The following is a 23981-nucleotide window of genomic DNA, read 5'->3' as shown; positions in this document are numbered from 1 at the left end:
TGCTTTATTCTGCAAACCCACTGCAGCAACTTTTTTAGTCAAGTTATATTCGTTAGGAATGGAAAAACAAAAGCCTGACTTGCTTACGCCCAGATTAAACACCCCCGCACACACATTACGTATACACACGGTGGAAGCACATATATACAACGGATGTACGCATCTGGCGTTACCGCGCGCCGGTCAGCCACTCACTCCAAAGCGTGTTTGGTTTTCACTTTGTAATGACATTGGAAGTGAAAATAAAAAAATTTCAGCGAAACCCTTCACTGATTTCCTGCAGGCACAAGCGGGACCGAGCCCTTTCGGAAAAGCCCGCCCGGGAGATTTTTGCTCTTCGGAGCGTGGCGCAAAGCCACTCGTGAGCTCTAACCAGACCTTTCAGCCTTGTTCCCCCCTCCAGCTTTCCCCTTTTCAGCCTCCTCTCTCCCCCGAGCAGAGTTTTTTCCCCTGACAGGTCTCAGATGGAAACGGGCGCTCCGGGATAGTGCCCGGCAGCAGGCCTCTGCTGGGTTTTCACCCTACAGCTCCCTCCTGGCAGAGCATCTTCCACCTCCTGCCCTCATCCCCATGTCCTACCAGGGCTCATCATCCACAAAGACCATGGACATCTTCATGTGCCACTTACCTTTCCCCAAACGTTTGCCCCTTGGAGATGCACCCCTTCCCATCGCATTCAGGTTTATTTTCTCCTTTGCTTCTTTGTCCTTTGGGATTTGGGTTGTGACTAAGCTCCTTTTATCACTCGGAAAGCTTTCTCTCCGTCAGCGACAAGGAAAATACCTGAAATCTCAACAATGCCTGAGCTAGTGGTGTTTCACCCAAAATTTCAAGGCTGGCAAACCAGTTGAGCCTCTGCTTCGGGGCCACAGTGCACTTCGTCAGAGGCTCCTGAGATCTTGCTTTTGGGTTTGGCACAGTGTTTACCAACCAGAAGGCAAGATCTGGTTCTGAATGGCACCTCCTAGAAGATTGGGAGTTTTATTTCAAGTTAAATCAACCTGAAAATCAAGCTGTGCACCCCGGTGTGAGTGGAGACTGAGACGTTCCTGGGGGGTTTCTGGCAGCTTGGCTGACGGCAACCCGACCTCAAGTGCTTCCCCTGGCTAAAAAACTGCCCCCCTCCTCCTCACCCCCACCAGACGACGGGCTGGCAAAGGCAGCCATCACCATCGCTTGCTTCTCGCTTCCTTCGACCTTCCAAAGAGGCACCCACTCGTCAAAAGCACAACCTGCAAAGCAACCTGGTAAGCGACTTCTGCCCCTTCACCTTTCTTATTCCAACCCCTCTGACTTCTCTGGACACCTGTAAAGCTGAAAGCCAAGCTGCCCACCCAAGCACAAGACCTTTTCCCATCACAGTTAGGAAAGGTCTCAGCCATGGCCCTTGCGTTGTTCTTTCCACCTCGGAGGGCAGGAGATGGGAGACGAGTGGGGCTGGGCAGGCTGGGCAGAGATGCCTCAAGCCAGAGAGGGATCTCCCAACCTCGTGCTTGGCTCTCAGGGAGCTTCTGCTTCTGCTCTGCACCCACGTGCAAGGCCATGTCCATTTTCAACACAACCCATCCATCTCACACTCAACTCAGAAGACTCTTGCATGCAAAAAAATAAAATAAAATAAACCTACCCAGCAAATCAAATGCAAGATACCTTGGTGGATGCTTGCTCATGCTGGAGAAGCTCTGAGCAGGACTCCTCTCCTGGGTGAGTGGTGGGATGGGGCGGACAGCTTGCAAGGAGCCCGCCGCTCGCTCTCCTTCCTGCCGAGTTCTCCCGTCGCCAAACAGAACCCAAACATGAGACAAACGATGCGTACGTTGGCTTATTTATAGAGATCACCTTTAATGCAAACGCCTCCCGTGGAAGAGGACGCACCGAAACGAGCAGCTCGGAGCGAGGCGGCTTTGCTCGGCGCCCCAGTGCTCGCAGAGCTGTGGTGGGTTGGTGGGGCCATGCAGTTCGGAGGCTGGTGCCTGCACCTTGAGGGACAGCAAAGGCACCAAAATGGCCCAAAACAGGTGCCTCTGCACAGGGAAGGGTCTGGTGCGGGGCTGCGGTGGGGGAGCGGGTGCACACAGGCCGTGTAGCAGCAGCAGGAAACTCAACGAGAAGAAAAGGACACCCTCCCCCAACTCCACCCAGAGCCCCAAATGCAAAACGCAGTTTGCGAAATGCAAATCTGCACTTGTCCGAGGCTTCAGAGGGACGGCTCTCCGTCCCTTTGGCCTCAGACAAGACACCACAGGGTTTTTCGGTCCCGCGGAGGATGTGAAACGGCAGCGCCCCCCCCTCCCCAGCCTGCCCCGGCACCAGCGGGAGAGGGGACGGGAATAAGCATCACTCAGCATCTCCCCCTCACCAAGGAAAGCCTCCAATGCCCCAAAACAAAAAACACAAACAAACAAATGAAAAAAAAAAAGAACAAAACAAAAAAAACACTGTTATCACCAGCTAATTTAACACTGTTAAAAAAAGAAGATCAGAGGCCGCCCGAGAGCTGCCCCGGGACACCAGACCTCCGATCGCCGGCTGATTCCCAAAGCTTTTCCCGCAGTCGGGCCTTTGCAGCGCTCCTCCTCGCAGCAGAAGTGTTTTATAGATATTTATATATATATATTTATAATATTTAGATACTGTGTATGGTCAGACACCCCAGCTCAACTCAGGTTTCGCGACTCTTCCTCCTTCCGAGCGAAACGAGACGCACGACAAACACCCCAACCTTCTCCGCGCCCCGCGGGAAGAGCGAAATGGTTTTGGCAGCTTCACCGGTGGAGAAAGCAGTCCTGACCCGGAGGCTCTGCGAAGCGAGCGTCGTGGAGAAGCTTCTCGTCCCTCTCTCCTCCCATCCTGTTCATCCCCTTGCCCCCACCCCACCCCTCCGTCCCCCGGCCGCCCTGTCCCTCGCGCCGCCGCCGTGGCCTTTACACCGTCGCCCCCAGCATGGCGTCTGTCCCTGTCAGGATCTCATTCTGGTTGGAATCCAGTCCGAAAAATTTGACCTTGAGTCCGTCGGCCGGATGGACCACGGGCACCAGGGTGATTTTGGGGAAAGTCCTGGTGGCGAGCTCGAAGCGGCTGGTGCTGGCCAACTCAATGGCCAGCGCCTTGAGGAAGAGCTTGGCCAGGTGCTTGCCCAGACAGGTCCGTACGCCTCCTCCGAAGGGGAGGTAGTGGAACCTGCCGTCCTTGTCTTCGCTTCGCCCCTGCCCGAAGCGGTCGGGGTCGAAGACGTCCACGTCCTTGAAGACGGGGGCGGTGTCGTGGGTGTCCCGGATGCTGTACATCACACTCCAGCCTTTGGGGATTTGGAAACCCTGCAGAGAAGAGGGAAGGGGTGGAGAGAAAACCAGAGCAGGTCAACCCTACAGCAAAGGGAGAAAGAGCGGGAGGACAAGACAAAGCCATCTTGCTTTGTCTGCTTTTTCCCATCTATTTTGGGTTTATCACTCAAGCATGATGCAGATGTAAAAGAAAACCAGAGAGCGCAGCGCAAAGGGCTGGGAGATGGGAATCCGGGGTTTATCCCTGCCCCTATCCCGGGATCCGCCGGATGAGCCGTTGCTGTTTATTTGTTTTGCGGTTGCTGGCAGGAGTCGCCTACCAGGAACCCCGCGGTGCTCGATCGCCGCCGGGCAAAGGGAAGCGGCTTTTCTCGCGCCCGCGCCATGTCCCGCGTGCCGGCCGGCCCTCCCCAGAGCATCCCATGGCTTCGCTCACACCCGGCCGCTTGTCAGCCGCATACGCCCAACGCACATGTCAGGGCCTGGGCGATGAGAAACGGGGCGGATTTATCATCCCCTGAGCACTTTAAAAGGTTTCCGACTCCAATCATTACGTTAGTAAGATTTACAGCGACAAGCTGGGTCTCAAGATTTTGTTTTGCTAGTAGGAAATTCCAGCCATTGCGGTGAGTAATCCGCCTGTCATCCAGCGGCCCGGAGATGCCCTTTGCAGTAAACCTTTCCCTTGTCACACCCCAGTTTAGTTTTTGGCGTCAAACATTGTCACGAGTTGCTCTCTGAAGCGTCACGCCTGTCTCCTCTTTGACAGCTCGAGTGCATCCCTTCCCCGCCATGGGCCAGATGCCATCGCCCTCCTCTGAATCCCAAGCAGTTCCACCTCCCATCACCAGGAGGACCTAATTTGTCCTCCCCGAGGTCTCACCTAAGCCAGGCTCAAGTGAGCTTTGCAACAACACGCAAAAAGGCTGTTTTGCGTGCAGCCACACCCCGGAGAGATGGCAGTACTCACGTCCAGCTCGAAGGTTTGCAGCACCGTCCGGTAGCCTCCGGAGATGGGGGTGAAGAGGCGAAGCACCTCCTTGATGACGCAGTCCAGGTAGTGGAGGCCGTTGATGTTGTCGAGCCGGAGGGAGCCCTCGCAGATGCAGCCGTTGTGGAGGATGCCCTTGCTGCGTAGCTCCTCCCGCAGCTTCTCCAGGACCCGGGGGTGTTTGAGAAGCTGCATGATCAGCGAGGTGCTGGCGCTGGCGGTGGTGGCGTAGGCGGCGAAGATGAGCTCCAGGGTGCCGTCCTGAAAGACAAGAGCAAAGCCAAGGTAAGATACAGGGTCATATCATCTGCAAGGTTGTGCCGGCACTGGGTTTGGACACCCGCCGTGGGGAGCTTCCCATGGAGCCTTGGAGGATGCTTCTGTTTTGGCTTAGCCCTCGTCAGCACACAGCTTCTCACTCACCCTCCTTCTACCCAGCGGGATGGGGGAGAGAATTGGGAAAGAAGGAAAACTCCTGGGTTGAGAGGAAGCCAGTTTACTAAAATAGCAAAGGAAAACTACAAAAATAACAGAATATAAGGATATTATTGCACAAACAATGAACAATATACGATTTCTCACCATCCCAATGTCCCAATGACCGATACAGCCCGTCCCGAGCAGCGATCACGGAAACAAAACCGAGCAGTGAGCAAAGGAGTGAAAGCGAGCCAGCAAGGTAGAGGGAACGGTGCCAGCGAGCAAGAGAGAGGTGGAGGAAGATGAATGCAAGAATGGATGCCTCCTTCCATGGCCAGCCCCGACTTATATCCTGAGCATGACGTTCATGGCATGGAATACTCTCTTTGGCCAGTTTAGGTCAATTATTCTGTTTGTCTTTCTCCCAGCTTCCTGCATCTGCACATTAGCAAGACCTGGTAAGCCAGACAGTGTCCTTGGTCTCACTCACAACAGCTGCTATCATCAGGGTGTTTATCAACATTCTTCACACACAAAATCCAAAGCACACCAGCTACTGAGAGGAAAATTGACTCCATCCCTGCCGAAAGCAGGACAGCTTTGGATAGCACATGAAGGACAAGTTATGCCATGACCCTGCTGCAGGTTACAACCTGCCGAGGGCTCCTTTGCCTGGCAAAGGAGGCACCACGAAACTGGATGGGTCAAGGGGTGAAGCTGGTCAAGGCTGAAAGCTTCAGTGCACTTGTAGGGTCTGTTGGTATTCCAGACCTCTCCGTGGGATAGATCTTTACCTTCAGCTCCTGCATGGTGAGCTCCTTGCCGTGCTCTTTGCCGCTCTCTATCAGGATGTCCAGCGCATCGGCGTAGTCCTTGCCCTGCGTGTTCTGCAGTTTCTCCTGAATGGCTTTCTCCAGCCCCTTCTGCAGCGTCTCGCGTGCCCGGATGCCCTGCGGAGCAGGAAGCCATCAGACCATGCAGGACACAATGCTGGCACCACCATCCCCAGCCCAGCATCCCCGGGAGCTGGAGACGTGCTCAAGACATCATGTCTAAGTAACACCACTGCCACTGCAGATGCTCAAAGAGAAGAATAAAGATGCTGGAGTTGTTCCCTGGGCAGGAGGAGCAAGGCCCGAGCGGGCGAGATTACAGGCAAGAGTAATCAGCACCTACGTGCAAATGATGGGTCTGGTGTGGGAGCCCCAGTACCGCACCAGTTCACAGGCTCCCGGCTCACCCTGGGATGTACGGCAGTCCCTGGGAAAATCGTTTCTCAAAGGAAAGTCCATTCATCCGAAAGGATGCCCTTCCCGGGAGCGTAACGGGCTTCCCGAGCAGTTTTATCACCTGGTCCCAGTAAAGCAATTCCTGTCTGAGTGCAGCTGCAGCGGGCCAACCTGCTGCTGCTGATGCTTTGGGGCTGCACGCAGTTGACTCGCATTGTGAAATAATAATAACAAAAATTTGTAGTGAGAATCACAAAAATAAATTTTAAACCCCTGAATTCCTGTTACCAAAATTCCCCGTGAAAAAAAACCTATCATTTTTTCCGTATGTTTTCAATTATGGTTTTGTTTTGCATCATTCATCGAAAAATGAGAACAGTTCATGGAGTTAGGAGGTCCACTGACCTGTTTCTCCCTGGGGACAGGAGGGAATTAACAGGAGAAGGGTCTCACAAATAAAAAAATAAATACAGAAAAAATGCCAGTGAGGAAAAATCAGACATTAAATCAGGGCAGATCCTGACTGTGTTCTCTCTTGCATCAAACCGCACAGCCCGTAGCACTCTAAAAACCTGTGAATGGATGTCCCTCTCCGCTCTACCAAGAGGATTTTGTAGCCCAAAATGGACCTGCTGCTAGAGATCAGAGGGTGAGAAGATATCCCACCAAGAACCTGGAGAGATGGTTTCAGCCACCATCCCATTAATCCCAATAATTTGGTTTTATTAGCTGGTGGAGTCCTCATCCCAAATCTCTTACCCTCCTGTAGCCGCTGAAGGGCAGATCCACGGGCAAGGAGAAGACATTCTCCACAAACTGCTGGTAGACCTCGAAGAGGCGGTTGAGCTCCTCGTCGGGGATGCGGAAGCCCAGCAGGACACGGATGGCCATGCGGAAGGTGAGCTTCTGGGCCTCATGGTAGACGTTGATAGACTCAGGATTGCTGCTCCAGGCCCGAAGGGTGTCTTTGATCACCAACTGGATCTTGGGGAGATAACTCTCCAGTGCCTCGTGGCTGAAGATTTTGGAGAAAACCTGCAAAAGAGAGTGAGCAGAGATTTCTACGCAGCCCCAACGCCTTCATCTTTGCCTTCTTTAGTAAACAACTTCTGCCCACAAAAATAGGCACCACAGGTCTCCTGTGAGAAGGTCTCCTCCAGAAGACTCATCGTCCTCCAGAATTTATCATCCAGAATCACCAATTCCTAAAATAGCTGCCAAAAAGTGTCACAGAATGAGAGAATCATTAGGGTTGGAAGAGACCTTTAAAGGCCACCCAGTCCAACCCCCCTGCCAGGAGCAGGGACATCTCCAACCAGATCAGGTTGCTCAGAGCCCCGTCCAACCTGGCCTGGAATGTTTCCAGGGATGGGGCATCCACCACCACCTCTCTGGGCAACCTGGGCCAGTGTTCCACCACCCTAATATCTAATCTAAATCTACCTCCCTCTATTTTGAAACCATTACCCCTCGATGGAGAAACACCAGCTGGCAGATCCTCCTCAGGCTGATCCCCACCACAGCCATCACAAACGACGGGCAATACCACGCTGCAAACCAGAGACGGGAGGAAACGCTTCACCCCACGCTCAGCAGGACAGACGGAGCCAGCTTTCCCTCAGCTTCATGTCTTGTGGCTCCCAGTTTCATTCATCCCACAATCTGGATGCTACTAAGACAGCTCTGCCACAGAGATTCTCTAGTGTCTAACACCATGGTTGTGCACATGTGCAGGCATGGGCAAGCTTTTCTCTCAAAGCGAAGAGTTGGCAGTTTCTCCCACCTATCAACCACTCTTTCTAAATAAATATCAAAAAATAAGTAAAAAAAAAAGATTCTGAAGTATTTAGGATCGCTGTGAAATCTGAGTGAACTTAGACAAGGGTTCACGGGGGAAGAGGCACACACGTACGCAGAGGCTCCCATCGCACACGGCTCATTTCCTTGGGAAACTGAGCAAAAAAAAAAAAACCTGATGTCAGCAGACAGTATTAATTTAAGCTCTGTGAGTAAACACTGCACGGGAGTGGGCCCCCCCAGGTCCCCGACGCTGAGGGCTCCTTACTCCAATTTGGCCAGGGCCCGCGCGTTGCACGAGGAGCTGAGCAATGCCAGGAATGTCCCTTCAGCCCTCCCCGGCGCGGCCCACAGCACGCGCTTTCATTCGGCATCCCCGCCGCATCCCTCCCAGAGTGCACCGGAGGAAAAAAAGTGCTGTTTGTTTATTTTTTTATTAACCTACACACACACACATGGGGCGGCACGCAGACACGCACCGCCACATGCCAGGCCTCCGGGAAAATCAAATTAAAACCGGCTCGCAAGGAGGGAGCTGCAAGCCTGCGTGGTGGCCGGTTCCCGGGGCGGGCTCAGCGCGCGGTGTGGGGGCTGCAAAGTTATCAACCCAACAAGAGGAGAGAAATCAAAGCCACCCCCTCTTTCCACGAGCGCCGGGCTCGCCGGAGCTGTAAATGTGAGAATTTCCTCCGCAGTCAGCACTCAAAGGGAAAGGTAACATTTTCCTGGCTGCGACCCCTCGTTGCTAACGCACGTCGTTCACGGGGAGTTTGTTTGGTGAAATAACACCTCTGTCCCCTCGCAGCCCCGGGCAGGAGGCTCGACAAGAGCCGCTTCATAAGGAGCTGGGCTCGGGCTGAGCCCCGAGGAAAACTCATCACACAATACATGGCGGGGCAGAGCTTGCAGGCTCCTCGTGGAAATACAAAGGGGATGGTAGGAGGGCTGGGAGAGAAAAACACAAGCAGATCGAGGGGCAGATCTGCCGGCAGACAGACAGCTGGCCCCGGGTTGCTGCGCAGAGCGGAGGCATGAATGAACGGAGCGGAGGAATGAACGAACGAACAGCGGGGCGGCAAGATCACAAGGAGGGTGTGAGACAGCGCGGCTGCTGCTTTCGGCCGCCTCTCCGTGCTTCATACGCTATTTTTAAGCCTGGGAAGGGCAGCGATGCTCAGGCAGACCTGAGAAGGGGTAAGAAAGCAACCGCTGGGAAAAGAAAAGCTGGAGGTGCTAAAGCTGAGCCCCTCGCCTGCCTGGGGAAGGTAGGAAGGGAGCTGGGAAAGGGTTGGATCCTGGTGACCATGAGCAGGACTTTGATGCGGTGCCGGCTGGAGGAGAGCTCCCCAGGGATGGGACAGGACCTCCTGAGTGAGGCCGGCGAAGGGACGCTGGTGTGTCCCCATCTGGCTGGCGTCTGCCCTTCATCCACGCTGGGTGGTTTGAGATGGGGGCAGAGGCTCCCAGTGCATCACCTGAAATGCTTCCCGTGACTCAGTTTCTCCAGCTGAAAGCAGAGCTGATGAGGGGACAGCCTCTGCTTAAGCAGAGGAGAGCCGAGGCTGCAGCCCTGCTTGGAGCCACCGTCCCGATGGAGGTGGCCCCTGGGGCTCCCAACCTGGGGCAAACCCCGTCCTCCTCCAGCTCTGCCCAGCATCTCCCACAGGCAAAGTGCTCGGGGACCCCCTGCGCCCCGCAAAAAGCACAGCAGCCCAAGAAACGTCCCTGGTCCCGCTGCCAAAACTGCTGCGGCGGGGCAGAGAATCAGCCCCGGGGCCGGATCCGCGCCCACGGACCAAGCCAGACTCCGAAGAGGAGAGCGCCTGTCCCAGGGACCCATAAGCAGCGAAGGCGCAGAGGAGGGGACCCTCAGGAGGAGAAGGCTGAGTCCCTACGGAGATCAACACACCACCTGCCCAGCCTGGAAAAGAGGGAGAATTTAGCACTGGGGGACTGGGGGTAGGGGGGGGTGGTTTTCCAGTCCCAGCCGACTGCACCCCACATCTGCCGGAGGCTGCAGCTCACGGTCACGGAACCAGCCAACACCACGATCCCCGGCCACGCTGCAACGTCCCGTCCGCTTGCCGCCGCCGCGCTCCACGCCGCCTAATCCCAGATGTCAGCGGATCCTTCCCTAGCCAGACACAAGTCTGGATCCCCTTCCAGTCACCTCCAGTTCAACCCTGCATCTTTCCAGTTGATTAAAAAGGAGGAAAAGGCAGCCAACTTTCCCCGACAAATCTCCGCGCGTTTCTAGCTTAAAATTCCTGCGCCCTCTAGCGAAGCCGAACCGAACGTCTCGGCCACTCGTCGGAGCAAGACCAGGCGAAGTCGAGGAGCACGGGTGCAAAGTTGCTCGAGAGCTGCCAAGAGGCAAAAATCAGCTCGAAGGGGACGCTCGGCTTTGCCAACACCAAGATGCAACAGCCCAGCTGCGGTGGGGGTCCGGCCGAGCAGCCTCGGCAGCAGTGCCAGGGCGGTGGCCCGGATTTTTTGGGGATGTTGGAAAGCACCCTCATTTTTTTTCACGTTTTATCCCAAAAGAACCAAGTCTGGGGATTTGCTCTGTCTGGGGGCATTCGTTTGCACGCACACCCGCTCAGCCCGTGCTGAGGGAGACACCACCACCCAGCGAGCCTGGCTGGAAACTTCCGACTCCAGCTCACAGTGGAAACAGGATATTTAAAGATTTACGGTTTTCCTAAGGCAGAAAATTCCTTCCCGGTGTCTCAGCTCCAGGATCTCCTGGAGAGGTCCAACTCCATGTGACAGAAAACTGCTCCCAGTTCCCGGCTGGAGAGTACCCCAGGCCCATCCTTAACCACACCAAAGAGGAGAGGACATTCAAGTGAAGAGCCCTGAGCTTCAACCCACCGCGTTTTCACACGTAGCAATGGCTTTGTTCAGTGTCTGGGGTGGAGAGGGGTTCGCAGGGACGACGCTTTTCATTGTGTTACCCTTCCTTAGTGCCGACCAAGCCTCCCCACCCCGAGCACCAGCTCCAGCCCCTGCCTTTTGCCATCCATGACCTGCAGGTCCCCCGCTCCCGCCTGGCACATCAGCATGGCAAAGAGGGAACGGCACTTTTCCTTCCTCCCGAGGAGGAGGAAAACGTACGCTTTGAGATCAGGCACCTACATCTCATCCAGCTCATGCTGGCCAGAGCTGCTGGCCTGACCAAACGAAGGCATGACGAGCGTGGAGAGGTTTTCGTGAACCAGTTTGGCACCTGCCCGCGGTTTGGCCAGCTGGATGTGTCAGGAAGCATCCCAAGCAGCATCCCAACCTGCAGACATACTGTTTCTTCCTATGTTTCAAAAGACCAGGCGGTGTTTGTCCCAACCCTGTCCTGTCACCATGTTATAAGGGATGGATGTCTGCCTCTCTCCGGCATCAGGAGCGGGGTTTCCAGACGTGAAGCCCACTGCCATGCTCCAGCCGGCTCGTAAACCCTGATATTTTTTGAGCAGGATGAGAAAGCTCATGGGCAAGAGGTTGTCCTGGCACTGGGAGCACGAGCAAAGGGAAAACACAGCAAAAAAAGTTGTGAGGATGACAAAAGGCATCGCAAAGAGGAGAGGATCTCCACCAAACCCCGCTGCCGCCCTCTTTCACAGGCACCCAGCAAAGACCTGATCCCTTTTCTCCCCGTGCTTTAATTGGAAAACGGAGCGCATGGACCACTCCGTGGTCTCCTGCCATGCTCCATCATGGGAGGAATCCAGGCCCATTGAGAAAGAAAAGCCAAGAGTTTCAGCTCCCGACCACCTAGACTGAGCAACGCTGGCTTTGCCCACCAAAGCACAGCACCGCACGCAGAGCGCAGGTGAGGAGCGCGGGTGTCTCGGGGGAGCTGAAGGCAGCAACCTCTCCTGAGGAGAAATGCAAGAATCCCATGAATGCTGCGAGCCATCTCCAAAGGGACTCTGGTTACAGTAGCCGGAGTCTCCAAGCTCGGCCCCGCTGAAGAAAAGAAATGGAGTGCCTTTGCAAAAGGCAGGTTTACTGAAATCTGAATGATTCTCAAAAACATGTGCTGGAAAAAAAAAATAAAGATCATTTCAGCATCCATGGGTCACGTTATGATGATCATGTACCTTGCAGGGTTGCCCATATCCCTCATTTTTTTTACAATTTTTTTAAACATCTAGGATTGTGAGAAACTCCAGCATTTCATATTTCCACACCGGTTCAGAATAAAAGCGAGCCCAACCACCTCATTCCCCCACAGCTCAAAAACCTCCATGTCCAAGCAGCTCTCCTACAAACCCTCCAGGTGGCATGGGAGGCTTCGCAGGGAAGAAGCAGGACACCCTACATCTCAGTACCCTTCTCAAAAAAAAACCCAACGCCATCAGCAGCAAAACGCAACCAGCCACATTCAGCAATTCAGGCTTCTTAGCCCACTTTCTGGAGGTACCTAAACACATTGAGGTTCTTCAGCGTCTATACGCCTGCACCACCTCTGAAGTCCTTCCCCAAGTGCCCTCCCCTCATTTATTCACGAGGAACCAGTGCATTTGAGGACACCAAAATTCACCTTACATATTGTCACCGCTCTCCGAGGAGGGAATCAAAGACAGAGAGAAAGAGAAAGAAGGTATCAGATGGCCGGGTCGAGCTGGGATGGGCCATCCCAGTTGGTTTTGGACCACGTATGTCACAACAAGATACAATACTGTATTGAGGGAGGACAGAGAGGGGGGTCAACTCGAACCCTTTTCAATTTGACCAGCCTGCCAGTTTCCCAAGAAAGACAAGGCCCTTGTGCCCAACCAGCCTTCCACACTCTGTTTCAGGAGAAGGGGGGTTTCCTTGAACCCTTTGCAATTTGCCCAGCCTGTCAGGCTTATGCTGACAGCGTCACTGGGACAAATCCCTATGGACAGCCTGGTCCCAGATGTTCTGATGGACGTCTTCCCCAATATCCCCCTTCTCTTAAGCCATTTTTATACTGGTTTTTACTTTTAGGAGGAGCTTGAGTGGCCCTAGTCATACACACCTTTGTTAGGATTGGTGCAAATTTTCCTCACTTTGCTTTTAAAGGTGTAGACTAAAACAAATTCAGAACACAGGCTCAGCGAGGTGTGGTCACACCTCGAGGTGGGTAGCTTTTGGGATGGAGGTGTGTTTTGGCATTACAATGATATTATAATGAGGAAAGTTCAACTAAAGGACACAATTTTGCCACAGTTCTTGGCTCAGCTGCTGGTATTCTTCTTGTTTGACAGTTGCGACGCAGTTCATCAGCTACTCTACGGCCCACTGGCCACCAGGTACCATGACGTTCCCGTCCCTGCAGGGACTGTAACGGAGTTTGGCCGAGGTGTCTCCACTCTGCTCCGCCCTCCATTCTGTTCACCCTACCAGGTGCTGAGGGAGGCAGGGTGTGGTATCTAGGGAACTGCTGTAGTGAAACCTTAGAGAAACTAATTTCCACCCCCTAGCCATTGTCCCACACACGTACTAAATCCCAGATCTGTGATGTGAAGATGAGAATTTACCCAGAGCTGAAAAGGAGGAGAGCAGCTTGCCCAGGCAGCAGGGATAGTGCCCTGCCCACCACTGCGGAGCCAACGGAGGAGAAATATTAGGAGAAATGTCCTCTTTTTGCTGACCCCCTGCATTTCCCCAGAGCACAGAGAGGGGACCAAAGGAAAGGGACCCATGTGTTTAAGCAACCCAGAGCATGGGCTCTCCTAGAAACAAAGCCAGGCTTGGCAAAGAAACCAGTCTCAAGTGCTCTTCCATGAGAGCTCTTGGACCTCGGTCCTGCCAAGTGCTCTGCGCGCTGGGAGCAGAGCAGGGTGCAAGGGGTGGCCATGCAGAGGAGATGAGAGGGAAACACCCACCCCACGATGCAGTTTGCTCCATCGCAAAGGTGAAATAAATAAACTTTTCTGAGCACGCATGGTCTCCCGGCAGAAATAGAGGAAGACGCGCTTCTTCCGACAGCTTTGTCACCAAAATCCTGAGTAAAGGTTGGTAAGTAAGACCTCTGTGCATCGTTTGGGGTGAGCACACATCCGACGGTGCAGATGACCCTACTTCTGAACACAGGAGCTTCTACTGACTATCAGAGGCCGCTTCTGAGCTTTAAACTGAGCCCAGGGAGGAGATGACAAGGGCCGAGGTTACCCAAGGCCACCTTACGAAATTAAAGAGAAGAAAGTTTAAGAGCAAGCTGGCTGACAGAGAGATATATTTAGTGGCAGAAGTGCCACCTGAGAAGTAACGGAGAACATCGTTAATCCAAACCGAAGCACTCAGTCCCCAGAGGGACGAGCGGGATGTTTCGAACCACAACTCAGCAGGCTGCTCGAGCTGCTTGGAAGGATGGAGTATGATGCAGTACAAAACCAAAACCACCTAAAGACAGTGCAGGATGGATCCCGAGCCTGAAAAGCTCCCTCCCATCTCTGGGATTAGCTCCAAGCATCCCCTACTCCCACTCTGAAGTGGAGCCTGGATCCATAGAATCACAGACTGGTTTGGGTTGGAAGGCACCTTAAAGATCATCCAGTTCCAACCCGCCTTCCACCAGACCTCCACCAGGCTCAAAGCCCTGTCCAACCTGGCCTTGAAGAGCTATGGGCCGCAGATCGCAGTTCCACCCAGCATGGAGCATTGCAGTCTGAGGAGGGTTTTCATCTTTTCTGTTCCTCACGGGACATCCAACAGCTTCCATCCCAGGCGACACAAAAACGCAGAGCAGCCTACGTTAAAGAGGATCAGCTCACAGGAGATTGCGGTTCCTGAGCTGTAACCACGCTTCAGCAGAGCAGAGCTTCCCAAAGCAGGGCCTGAGCTCGCAGGCCATTTTGGGGTGGAAGGTGCTACGAGAACGCATGAAATTTGTCTTTCAGCCAGGAGCGCCCACACTTTGCTTTTTTTTTTAATCCATTGGAATGACTCTGGATTTACACCGCCGTAGATGACAGCGCTATTTGGTCTAAAGTCAATGAGCCAACCTAGCCGACAAATTCTTCCCGGAGACCGCGAGCGGGAGCCCTGCTCCGTCAATGAAAGCCTTTTCTCCGGCTCCGGCGGCTTTGCCACGGGTTAAAGCTCCCGGGGCAGCAGCCCGACGCGGACACGCCGAGAAGGGGCTGGAGCCGGGCCAACCGATGGCAGCTGCAATCCAGCCCACTCAAGCCAACCGATACGAGATGTTGAGGTGGGGAGGGCTTGGGTTTCTTTTCCACCGTGGGATTTACAAATCACACGGAGGAGAGCGGCGGAGCTGAGTGGAAATGCAAGAAAAAAAAAACCAAAAACCCTGAAAAACTCTCCTTAACAACTCGGGTCGGGGTTTCTTGTAGTGCGAAAGGTACGTTCCCGCCACCTCCCATCCCTCCTTCCTCCTCCTCCCGCCCCTCTCCCCCATTCCCTCCTTCCCTCCCTCCCCCCCAGTCCAGCCCACAGCAGCTGGTTTATATTTGGTTGTAAATTTATGGCCCCTTTTGTGTTCTTAATCCTCTTGCAAACTATATTAAAGCCTCAGACCTTTCTACTTGGTGCTAATAAGCTCAACACTTGTATGCCTCCGAGGCAGAACATTAATTGTGGTGTGTTAATGAATGATGTAGTTTTGGACAGTGAGACAAAACAGGCCGTTTCTCTGCACCACTGTCTGCTTCCTCCTCGAGTCTCCGGCTCTAGGATGTCTACCCAGCCCACGGACTGCTTTTATTTTATTCTTTCTTTTCCCTTTTTTAAGCCAGCTGTGCCTATTTTGGGATTACTACGCTGGAACAGAGCACGGGCCCGGCCAGTCCAGCGGTCTCCTGCCAAGGCTGGATGCTTCCGAGGAAAGTCTGAGTCCCACCTTCCCCGTGTGCTGCGGCACAGCCGCGCCGGCAGCGCGTATCCCGCGCCGGGAAACTCCTTCCTGGCCCCGGGCGCTGCTCAGTCTCGGCCTAAAACCTAAAGGCAGTGTGTCCTGGCCATTTCCAGTTCCCATTTCCTTCTCCAGCGGGATGCTGGGGTCCCTCGCAGGCCTCCCTCTCTGTTTGCCGAGCTTCAGCTTCCTACTGGCCTTACATCCCGTAAAACCAGCGCCCACGCTATCACCGTGCCTAAGAGCAGATTTGCTTTGCCTTCCCTACGGCTCGTATCGACCCAGGGATCCGGAAGACACACGTGGTACATCTGGAGTGACTGCACTGATTTCACCGGGGTTTCACGGGCGTAAACGGGAGCTCATGGGTGGAAATGGGAACTGAAAACATCTACAAGGGCGAGACGTGAACAGGGCTGAGAGACCGGCCAGGGTGGGACAGGGAACGGCAGAAGAACAAGAGCGGGATGGGGAGAGCACCAGAGCGTGGCGTGAGGAGCACCCTCAGCCAGGCGCCATACCGTCGCCCTTTCCCGACGAGTTACTGCAGGAGAGCCGTCCCCTCCCTGGGGCCATGCCATGTCTGACCCCAAGGGATGATGGTCATCCTTCATGCGATGGGGAGGGACAGGGATCTGCCACCAAAAAGCCAGAGCAAAGACAGGCCCACGCTCAGCCAGCTGCGAGAGTGACATGGCTGCTCCTGCCAGTGACCTGCAAGGTGATTTTGAGACAAAAATGCCACCGTGGAGGAACGAGCTGCAGCACGGGCGGCCCAGATCCTTCTCCGACATCAACGTAAACCCCACGACCCAACAGCTGTAACAGCCTCTCGGTAGATATCTATCTCAGGAGGGCGGTCGAGGAGTTTTGGGTTGCTTTTCTTTACTACTTGTAAAGTGTTCTTATCGACCGGCTTCATCTCAGGCCAAGGACAGAGCCAACGCTGATGGCATCTGCAATAAAGCGACACCCCTGGGGCAGGCGAGCCCTGCTCCCGGCCCCGCTCTCACCCTCCATCCCGCCCCACAAGCCGTCACGTCCCTGGGCAAAGTCGACTTTATACCGGTAGACCTCCTCTCTAATAATTGGAGAGCTCATTTCCCAAAAGGGGGAAGTTTTCTCCAGTTTATATTAACTTTGACGGCTTCCTGCAGGGCAGCTTTAATAAATAGGGGATGGGAAAGCAGAGAGCTGCTGTAGCTACCGGCTTGTTAACATGGCTTTGTTCCTCCTGAGCACCACGCATCTCGGAGTCCTTTCTCAATGCCCTATGAGATTAAAGCTTCTGGTAGCTCAAGGATGGAGAAGAGGATCTTCATCCACTTTATGGAAGGAGATACGGAATCCTGAAAAGAAGTTGAGATAGGGAAACAGCAAACCTGAGAGAAGAGCTCCACAGACTGAGTTGTCCAACCCATCTCTGATCCCATTACCACCATGGGCAAAGTGTCCTCCTGCAGAGCCAGATAGCTGCAATTCGCTGATCTTGAAGTTACATTGAAGAGCTAAAACTTAGGAAAGCTTCACAACACATGGCCAACAAAACAGCTGATTTCAGTGGCAAGCTACCAGAAACACTGTGCAAGAACACGTTGGGTTTAAAGCTCTTTGCAAGAGCTCATCCTCGCGTCTCTGTGACAATCGGTCCCATCAAGAGGCGACCACAGCTCGATTGCCAGGGGATGATGAAAGAGTATCTGCCAGTGCTGCTGCAAATAAGTGCAACTCCCCTGGCTTTTAGAAAGATGATGAGGGCTGATCGTAGGGTTGGTGGAACAAGAGCTAGAGATGACCCCAACGGTTGGAGTGGCAGCGGAGGGTAAGCACACAGGGTTTCATGCTCCACCTGTCTTCGTGTTAGCTAGCATCCTACGCTGCAGGCAGCTCACGAGAAATCATACCTCATGGACGGTTTCTGGCAAGACCAGAGGAGGAACCGCTTAAGAGCAAGGGAAGGCTCAAGCTCCCAGATGAGGCAGAAAACAGAACCTGAGAGGCGGATGGAACTGCTGCTCCAGAAAGCCCCACAACGCTTTAAACTGAATTATCAACAACCTAAAAGGTTTCCTGGGAAATACTACTGCTCTTCTGCATGGAGCTTTCGGACTGCTTTCACTCTTTCGCTATTTTCTATCAATACCAGCATCCTTACTACGAACATTGGTGAAGCCTGTGAAAATCACGGTCTGCTGCCAACACGTTCTCTCCTCAGTTCCCCGGCAAGTTGAACTGAAGAAGAGAAAAACTTCTACCTAGAAGGAGCGAGCTTGTATCTTAAATCTCATCCTTCCTCCTCGGAGCTCTCACAATCTCAGCAGCAGGGCGGGGAGGATTAAAAGTCAACACAGTTTAACAGCAACAAAAGCTCAAGCCTCAAAAGACGCCGGCAATTTCTGCCGGCAGACGGCACCTGGCCCGGAAAAAGCCGTAATCTGGTCATCGCAATCTCGCCGAGGACAAAATGATCGATTTGCTTCCCGCTAGAAGCAAGTTCACCTTATCTCCACGTGCGCAACTCACTCGGACCAGGGCGAGGGATGGTTTGCGCAGGGGAGAAGGCGATTCCAGCGGCTGCCGGGCTCGGGGAGCACCCGAGGGTGCGTGACGCATGAGGTGCTCAGCCTCGCGAGCACGGTGATTAAGAGCAAATCAAGTGAAGGAACCAGAATAACCTCCCATTTTCAAAAGGAAGAGGACCAGCCGAGCCCAGCGTACCCAGCCCTGCGCCGCTGAAGAAGCTTAAAAAAAATAATTAGCTACTTCAGCATCCCCAGTCCCGCCAATCCGGGGAAAGCGTCTGCTCTCGGTACGCCGGGGCTCAAAGGCAAGGCGTGCGAGCAGGAGCCGGCGCGGCTGGCAAGGGTCCTCCTGGGACAGCGTTTCGCCAGCGCACCTGTGCACAGGAGTCGTTAGCCATCCTTTGGGTGGCAACGAGGATCCTTGCCAGCTTGGGATTGCGCGGGATGCCAAAAATGGGGAGGGCAAAAGGGTTTTGAGGAGGAGAATGGAGATGCAGGCCAGCTTTTGGACTCGGAAAAATGAGAAAGCGTTGGGATTCACAGTTTAGGGTGGGACACGTATTTCCCACGAGGGAAAAACCACAGAATATCGGGTATAAAACCGAGGGAGAGAGGCTCTCCCCTTTCTATGCTACCGGTACTGCTCCTGGCTGGGGCTGGCGCTCCCCGCCTGAGCCGTGGTACAAATTACAAGGCCGCCAGGATCCCGCAGAGGTCAGGCCTCCCTTTTCCATGACCTTGTTCCCATAACCCACCCTCCCCTCGCCTCCCCCAGCGCCTTTTCCCGAGGTCGGAATTCCGCGGTTTCGTCTAGGCGATGGCAAGCGAAGGCCTCCGGCTGCCCGCCTTTCAGTAGCAAGAAAAAAAATTATCTGGCGGCGCAAAAGATAAAGAAAGGAGCGAAGGAGCGCGGAGGCACCTTCATATCGCCGGCTGCTGCTGCTAAAAACCAAAATAAATAGGAGCCAAAGCTGCTGCCTCCTTCCCGCTGCCGGAGGAAAGCGCATCGACCCCATTTCCCTGCACCCCTCCTGCCGCAAATGACGGTCCGTGATGGAGGGAGCCCCGCGAACCTTCGCCTGTTTGGTACCGACGTCGGAAAAATCTCTCTATTTTTAAGAAAAAAAAATAAAATAAAAAAGGAAGTAGCCCAAGTAAAGGGCAGGGTAACTGCAAACACGGAGTTTGCCCGCGTCCCGGGCAGGGATTAATATTGCGTTTCCTGTGGCACCGCTCCAGTCCTGGCCACAGCGCGTTAAGAAACGGGACTAACGGGTGTCGCGGGGGGGTTGTTTTTGCATCTTCTCCCCCAGGAGAACCGAGCGAGCTGTTGGGTTTGGTCAGGATTTCATGGACGTACGTATGCCAAATTGGGAACTCCTGCCGGAGCAGAGGGAGGAGAGCGGGCGCTGCCTGCGGGGAAGGGCTGGGGCAGCCACTGGGCGCTGGGGACCACAGAGGGGTGCAGCCTGCACCCCAACCCCCACACCCACGGAGGGACAACAACGGGACAGCCGTCACCCACGCCGCCACGCCAGCTTGTCACCTTTGCCACTGCCTTTGCTGACGGGGGGGGACACGAGGCCGAGTCCCCACATCTGCTTGGGCGCAGCACCCCCCAAAGAGCAGCCTGCCCTGCGCCACCCCCCTGCCTTGGGGTCTATAAGGAGGGTCTGACCCTGCGACCACCGAGTGGGCACGGCAAGGCCTCGAGGGGGTCTCAGCCCCCCCACAACCAGCTCAGTTGTCCTCCTGCCCCACACATCATCTCGAGACCCCCACCAGTGCCCCAATTTCCTTGAAACCCACTGCAGGGCTCAACACCCCCGCCCCCCCGACCCCGCCAAGCACAAACCCTACAACACCCCTCAGTGGAGCCTGGAAATGCCGCCCCCCCACCCCAGCCCCGCTGTCGCCCACCCCAGTCCGCCCCACACCACGCTGTGCCCCCCCACCACGCTACCCGCATCGCTCTTTTAAGGGCCCTCCAGGTCCGCACTCGCGGCTGAGCACCCCCCCACGCGTGTCACGGAGGGGCTGGTGGGGTGGTGAGGGAGGAGAGGCGGGGGCAGCACCTCCATCCTCAGCAGCAACCTGGGTGTTCCCCCCCCCCCCTTTCCCTTCTCCCCATCGCCCTTTTAAATTCCTCAAAGCCATCGAGCGCGGACGCGAGCGGAGGGGTGGCGCCCACGCGGGACCTCCCACGCACGAAGGAGAGGAGAGGAGAGCGGGGGGGGGGGGGGGGGAAAGGAAGGCGGGCGGGAGGAGAAGCAGAAAAGGGGCTGCCACGCTCGCAGCCCACGCCCCGCCCCCGTCTCGCGTGGGTGCCTCACCTTGCGCTTGTGGCGGTGGATGTCGCCGATGGAGTTGGCCACGGTGTTGGGCCCCAGCAGCATGCGGGTGCTGCGCGGCCACTCGGTGCTCACCAGGTGATGCTCGCCCATCAGGATCTTCCGCACGTTCTCCGCGCCCGTCACCCGCACCAGCGGCCGCCCCAGCAGATGCGTCTTGAAAACGTTCCCGTACTTCTCCCGCCGCGAAGATTGGAAGCAGGAGCCCTGCGTGGGGCGGGGAGGGGGGAAAGAAAACACGAGTGGGGGGGCGGGGTTACGGCACCCACGCGCGGGAATCCCCACGGCGCAACTTGGGGAGTTCGGGGGGGGGGGTGAAGGGGGGGGAAGGATCGTTCCTGCAAATCTGGGGGTGACCCGGCCGGGCTGGGGGGCAGAAATGGGGGATACCGGGCTAACACGCCCCCCCCCCCCCCGCAATCCCACCCGTGAACAGCCCCGCTCCCGCCCACGGGCCACGCCGGCGAGGGTCGCTGCCCTCCGCCCCCTTCTTCCTCCTCCTCCTCCCTTTTACTTCTACCTTTAACTCCCTGGGCACTTTTTAACCTCCCCCCCACCCCTCTTTTCTTTTTTTTTTTTTTTCCCCCCATTCTCTTTTTTTCCCCCATTTTCTTTTTCCCCCATTCTCTTTTTTCCTCCCATTTTTTCTCCATTCTCTTTTTTCCCCTCCATTTCTTTCTTTTCCCCCATTCTCTTTTTTTCCTCCCTATTCTCTTTTTTCCCCCCATCCTTTTTTTTTCTTTTTTTTTTTTCCTTTTTTCTTTTTTTTTTTTTTTTTTCGCTCAGGCTGCATGTACTCGAAAGGCAGCAATTTGCCTAAGTAACTCTCCAGCCTGAGGAGGCTTTAATAACTTTCCCACATGCTCCGGGGGCTTTCGTCGGCGAGGAGGCGGATGGAGCCTCAGTTGGAGGCGTCCCCCCCCAAAAAAAAAAAAAAAAACCCGATCCCGCGTGGGGAGAAGGGCCGGGAGCCCCGCAGCTCCGCGGCCCGGTGGCGGGCTGTGGGTGCGTGTGTTTATTTTGAAACAAAAGCGCGGTTGTGATTTTCAGATGTTCAGGTGACCCTGGTTCTTGATCTGCGTAAATATAATTAAAGTCCTTTTTGTGGCATTAATAAAGAGTTATTTGTACACCATTTCCAGGGCAGCACAAAGAGGACCTTTATGCGGGAGAAGTTTCGAATGGAGTCCAATTTATACAAAATTTTGTATTTTTAGCCCTGGACTCTGTTTGGACGGAGCCTGTGGAAAAGCGAGAACCCTTTTCTGGTCCCCCTGTAAAAAATCTGATAAATTTCTTTAAAAAATAAAGCCCTATTGAGAGCGTGCCGTTAACCCCTTCGGCGCGGGCCGGCCGGGGAGCGGGGTCGCGGCTCCCGGTCCCACGTCGGGGCTTCCCCGGTCCCGCGTGGGGTTGGCGGGGGGGGGAGCGGAGGGGACCCCGCAGCCGGTGCCGTCAATGAAACGCGACCTTTGCCGGCGGGCGCATCCTCACTCTTCGCTTGCCATTATTATTATTATTTTTATTCAGGAGGGGGAAACCCGCGGGGTGATTTTCCTCGGGGGTTCCCTCCTGGGATGCTGCGATCCCCCCGGGGCACCCCCCGGCCGCCTCTTCCCTCCTCTCCTGTTTTTAATTTTTTTTTTTTTTTTTGGCACGCACCCTCCCGCACCGCGGGCCGAGGGGGATCCCGCTCCGCCCGCCGCCGCTCGGCGAGGTTAATCCCGGGTTAATCCAGCGATTACCTCCGCGGGCTTCCCCCAAAACCGGACCCGACGGGGACGAGACGGGACGGGAGGGGGACCTCGTTGCACGGGCGTGGGGGACACGACTGGGGACCCCCTCGCGCCCGGCGTCACCCACTCTCTCCCTGGGGTTACCACCCACCCAATTTTTCTTTTTTTTTTTTTTTTAAGGATTTTGGCTGGGAGGGGGAAGAAAATGAAATTTTTGGGGACCCTGAGCCTCCTCTCCGGTACGGAGCAGCCCCGGCCGGGGGAATCCCGCAAACTCGGGGTCGGTCGTCCCCCCCCCAGCATCCCAACCGCCACCAGCCCCCGGCCCCAGCTACCTCCCCTAGCTCGCCGGGAACCCGCCTGATGCAATCGAAAGGAAAAAATAAAAAGAAAAGAGAGAGAGAGAGGGAAAAGATACAAGCCTCCCCCCTCAAAGAAAAGCCCTAAAAAAAAAAAAAAAAGCCGAAAGAAAAAAAAAAAAAAGACCGAAAGGCAAAAAAAAAACCAGAACCCTGAAGGAGAAAAAGCCCTGAAGGAGAAAAAGCCCTGAAGGAGAAAATAAAAAGCCTTAAAAAAAAAAAAAACACACCCTTAAAAAAAAAAAAAAGCCGGTCCCAGCCCACCTTCCAGGGAGGGAAGGGAAGGGAATCCTCCTTACCTGCAGGAGCCAGTGGAAGGTTTCTCCGATTAAAGGGAATCCCATGGAGCCTTTAGGGATTGGGAGCTTGCAGGTTTTGTCGCGGGTGGCGGCCCAGCGGAGCTGCCACAGCTGCTGGGACACGGCCAGCAGCAAAGTCAGCGACACCAGGCACGCGGCGAGGGTAGCCAGTGCCGAGAGCAGATCAAAACTTGCGAAAAGCATATTTGGAAAGAAGGAGGAGGAGGAGGGTGGGGAGAGAAACAGCCCCCCTTGACAGGCACCGCACTCGCACCCACACACACACGCAAGGGGAAAAAAAAAAAAAAAAAAAAAAAAAAAAAAAGGGTCGCGGAGAGCAAGGGAAAGGCTGCCTGGGGGGTCCTGGGGTGGGGGGGCCGGGCTCGCCCCCCTCGCCGCCGGCAGGTTAGGAAAACAGCGGGAAAAAAGGTAAAAAGTAAAAAAAAAAAAAAATTATTTTTTAAAAAAAATAAAGGTGCAAAAAGTGGTTTCTTCTCTGTCCCTTTCTGAAAACTTTGTTCTTGTTTGGAATAAACTTGACAGAGCGACACAGGCGAAGAGGGAAAAAAAAAAAAAAACACCACACAATACAAAAAAGAGAGGGAGGGGGGGAAAAGGGGGGTTGGGGGAAAGAGACACTCCCCCCAAAAGAAGGGGTTGGGGGCAACTGAGTAGGCAAAAGCTGGAGGATAAAAATAAAAGTAAAAGAAAACCCCGGGGAGGGGGGGAAAAAAAGACCCCCAAAAAGTCCAAATGCAGATGCTCTGGCTCTCCCTCGCTTTCAAGGCAAAGCCACACACACTAGAGGGGGGGGGGAAGAAAAAAAAAAAAAAAAAAGAGGGAGGAATAAAGGAGAGGGGAAGGAGGGGGGAAAGGGGAAAGAAAAAAAAAAAAGAAAAAAAAAAAAGGAGCGAGACTTTTAAAAATATTTAAAAAGCACAAAATAATTCAGCCACGACCTGGAGAGATGGAAGAATTAAAGAGCTCTGGATATGTGTCTCTGTACACACGGAGCGAGCCGGCTCGGCTTGTATCGCTATCTCCCTGGACAAATATCTCGCTATAAATATATTTCGCTCTGAACGCCGGTGATTTGGGAGCCCCAGACTTTTCCCCTCGCCTCCTCTGGAGCGGGAGGCCGGGCTGCCGGGTA

At 54.6% G+C, this 23981-nt stretch overlaps 1 protein-coding gene across 1 annotated transcript; it reads right to left on the bottom strand.

Moving 5' to 3' along the window:
• Window positions 1-2921: 2921 nt before the first annotated feature.
• Window positions 2922-23069, bottom strand: CYP26B1 (cytochrome P450 family 26 subfamily B member 1). Its single transcript, XM_086746811.1, has 6 exons — window positions 22829-23069; window positions 20417-20641; window positions 6684-6959; window positions 5490-5645; window positions 4255-4536; window positions 2922-3317 (listed from the first exon to the last, which is right to left on the bottom strand). The coding sequence occupies exons 1-6, from the start codon at window positions 23030-23032 to the stop codon at window positions 2925-2927; spliced, it is 1536 nt and encodes a 511-aa protein (XP_086602937.1). The 5' UTR covers window positions 23033-23069; the 3' UTR covers window positions 2922-2924.
• Window positions 23070-23981: the final 912 nt, after the last annotated feature.

Source organism: Chlamydotis macqueenii, chromosome 4 (genome assembly GCF_036417535.1).
Source record: "Chlamydotis macqueenii isolate bChlMac1 chromosome 4, bChlMac1.mat, whole genome shotgun sequence".
Lineage (NCBI taxonomy): Eukaryota > Metazoa > Chordata > Aves > Otidiformes > Otididae > Chlamydotis > Chlamydotis macqueenii.
Note: the sequence above shows the minus strand (reverse complement) of the source record. Positions and strands in the feature narration are given on the sequence as shown.

Bases quoted from the DNA above. Each gene is read 5' to 3' on its own strand.
- CYP26B1 (XM_086746811.1), bottom strand. From the start codon at position 23,032: ATGCTTTTCGCAAGTTTTGATCTGCTCTCGGCACTGGCTACCCTCGCC. The intron at 20,642-22,828 runs GTAAGGAGGATT...CGCCCCACGCAG, and splicing joins CCTTCCACTGGCTCCTGCAG to GGCTCCTGCTTCCAATCTTC. The intron at 5,646-6,683 runs GTAAGAGATTTG...CCTGCTCCGCAG, and splicing joins CCTTCAGCGGCTACAGGAGG to GGCATCCGGGCACGCGAGAC.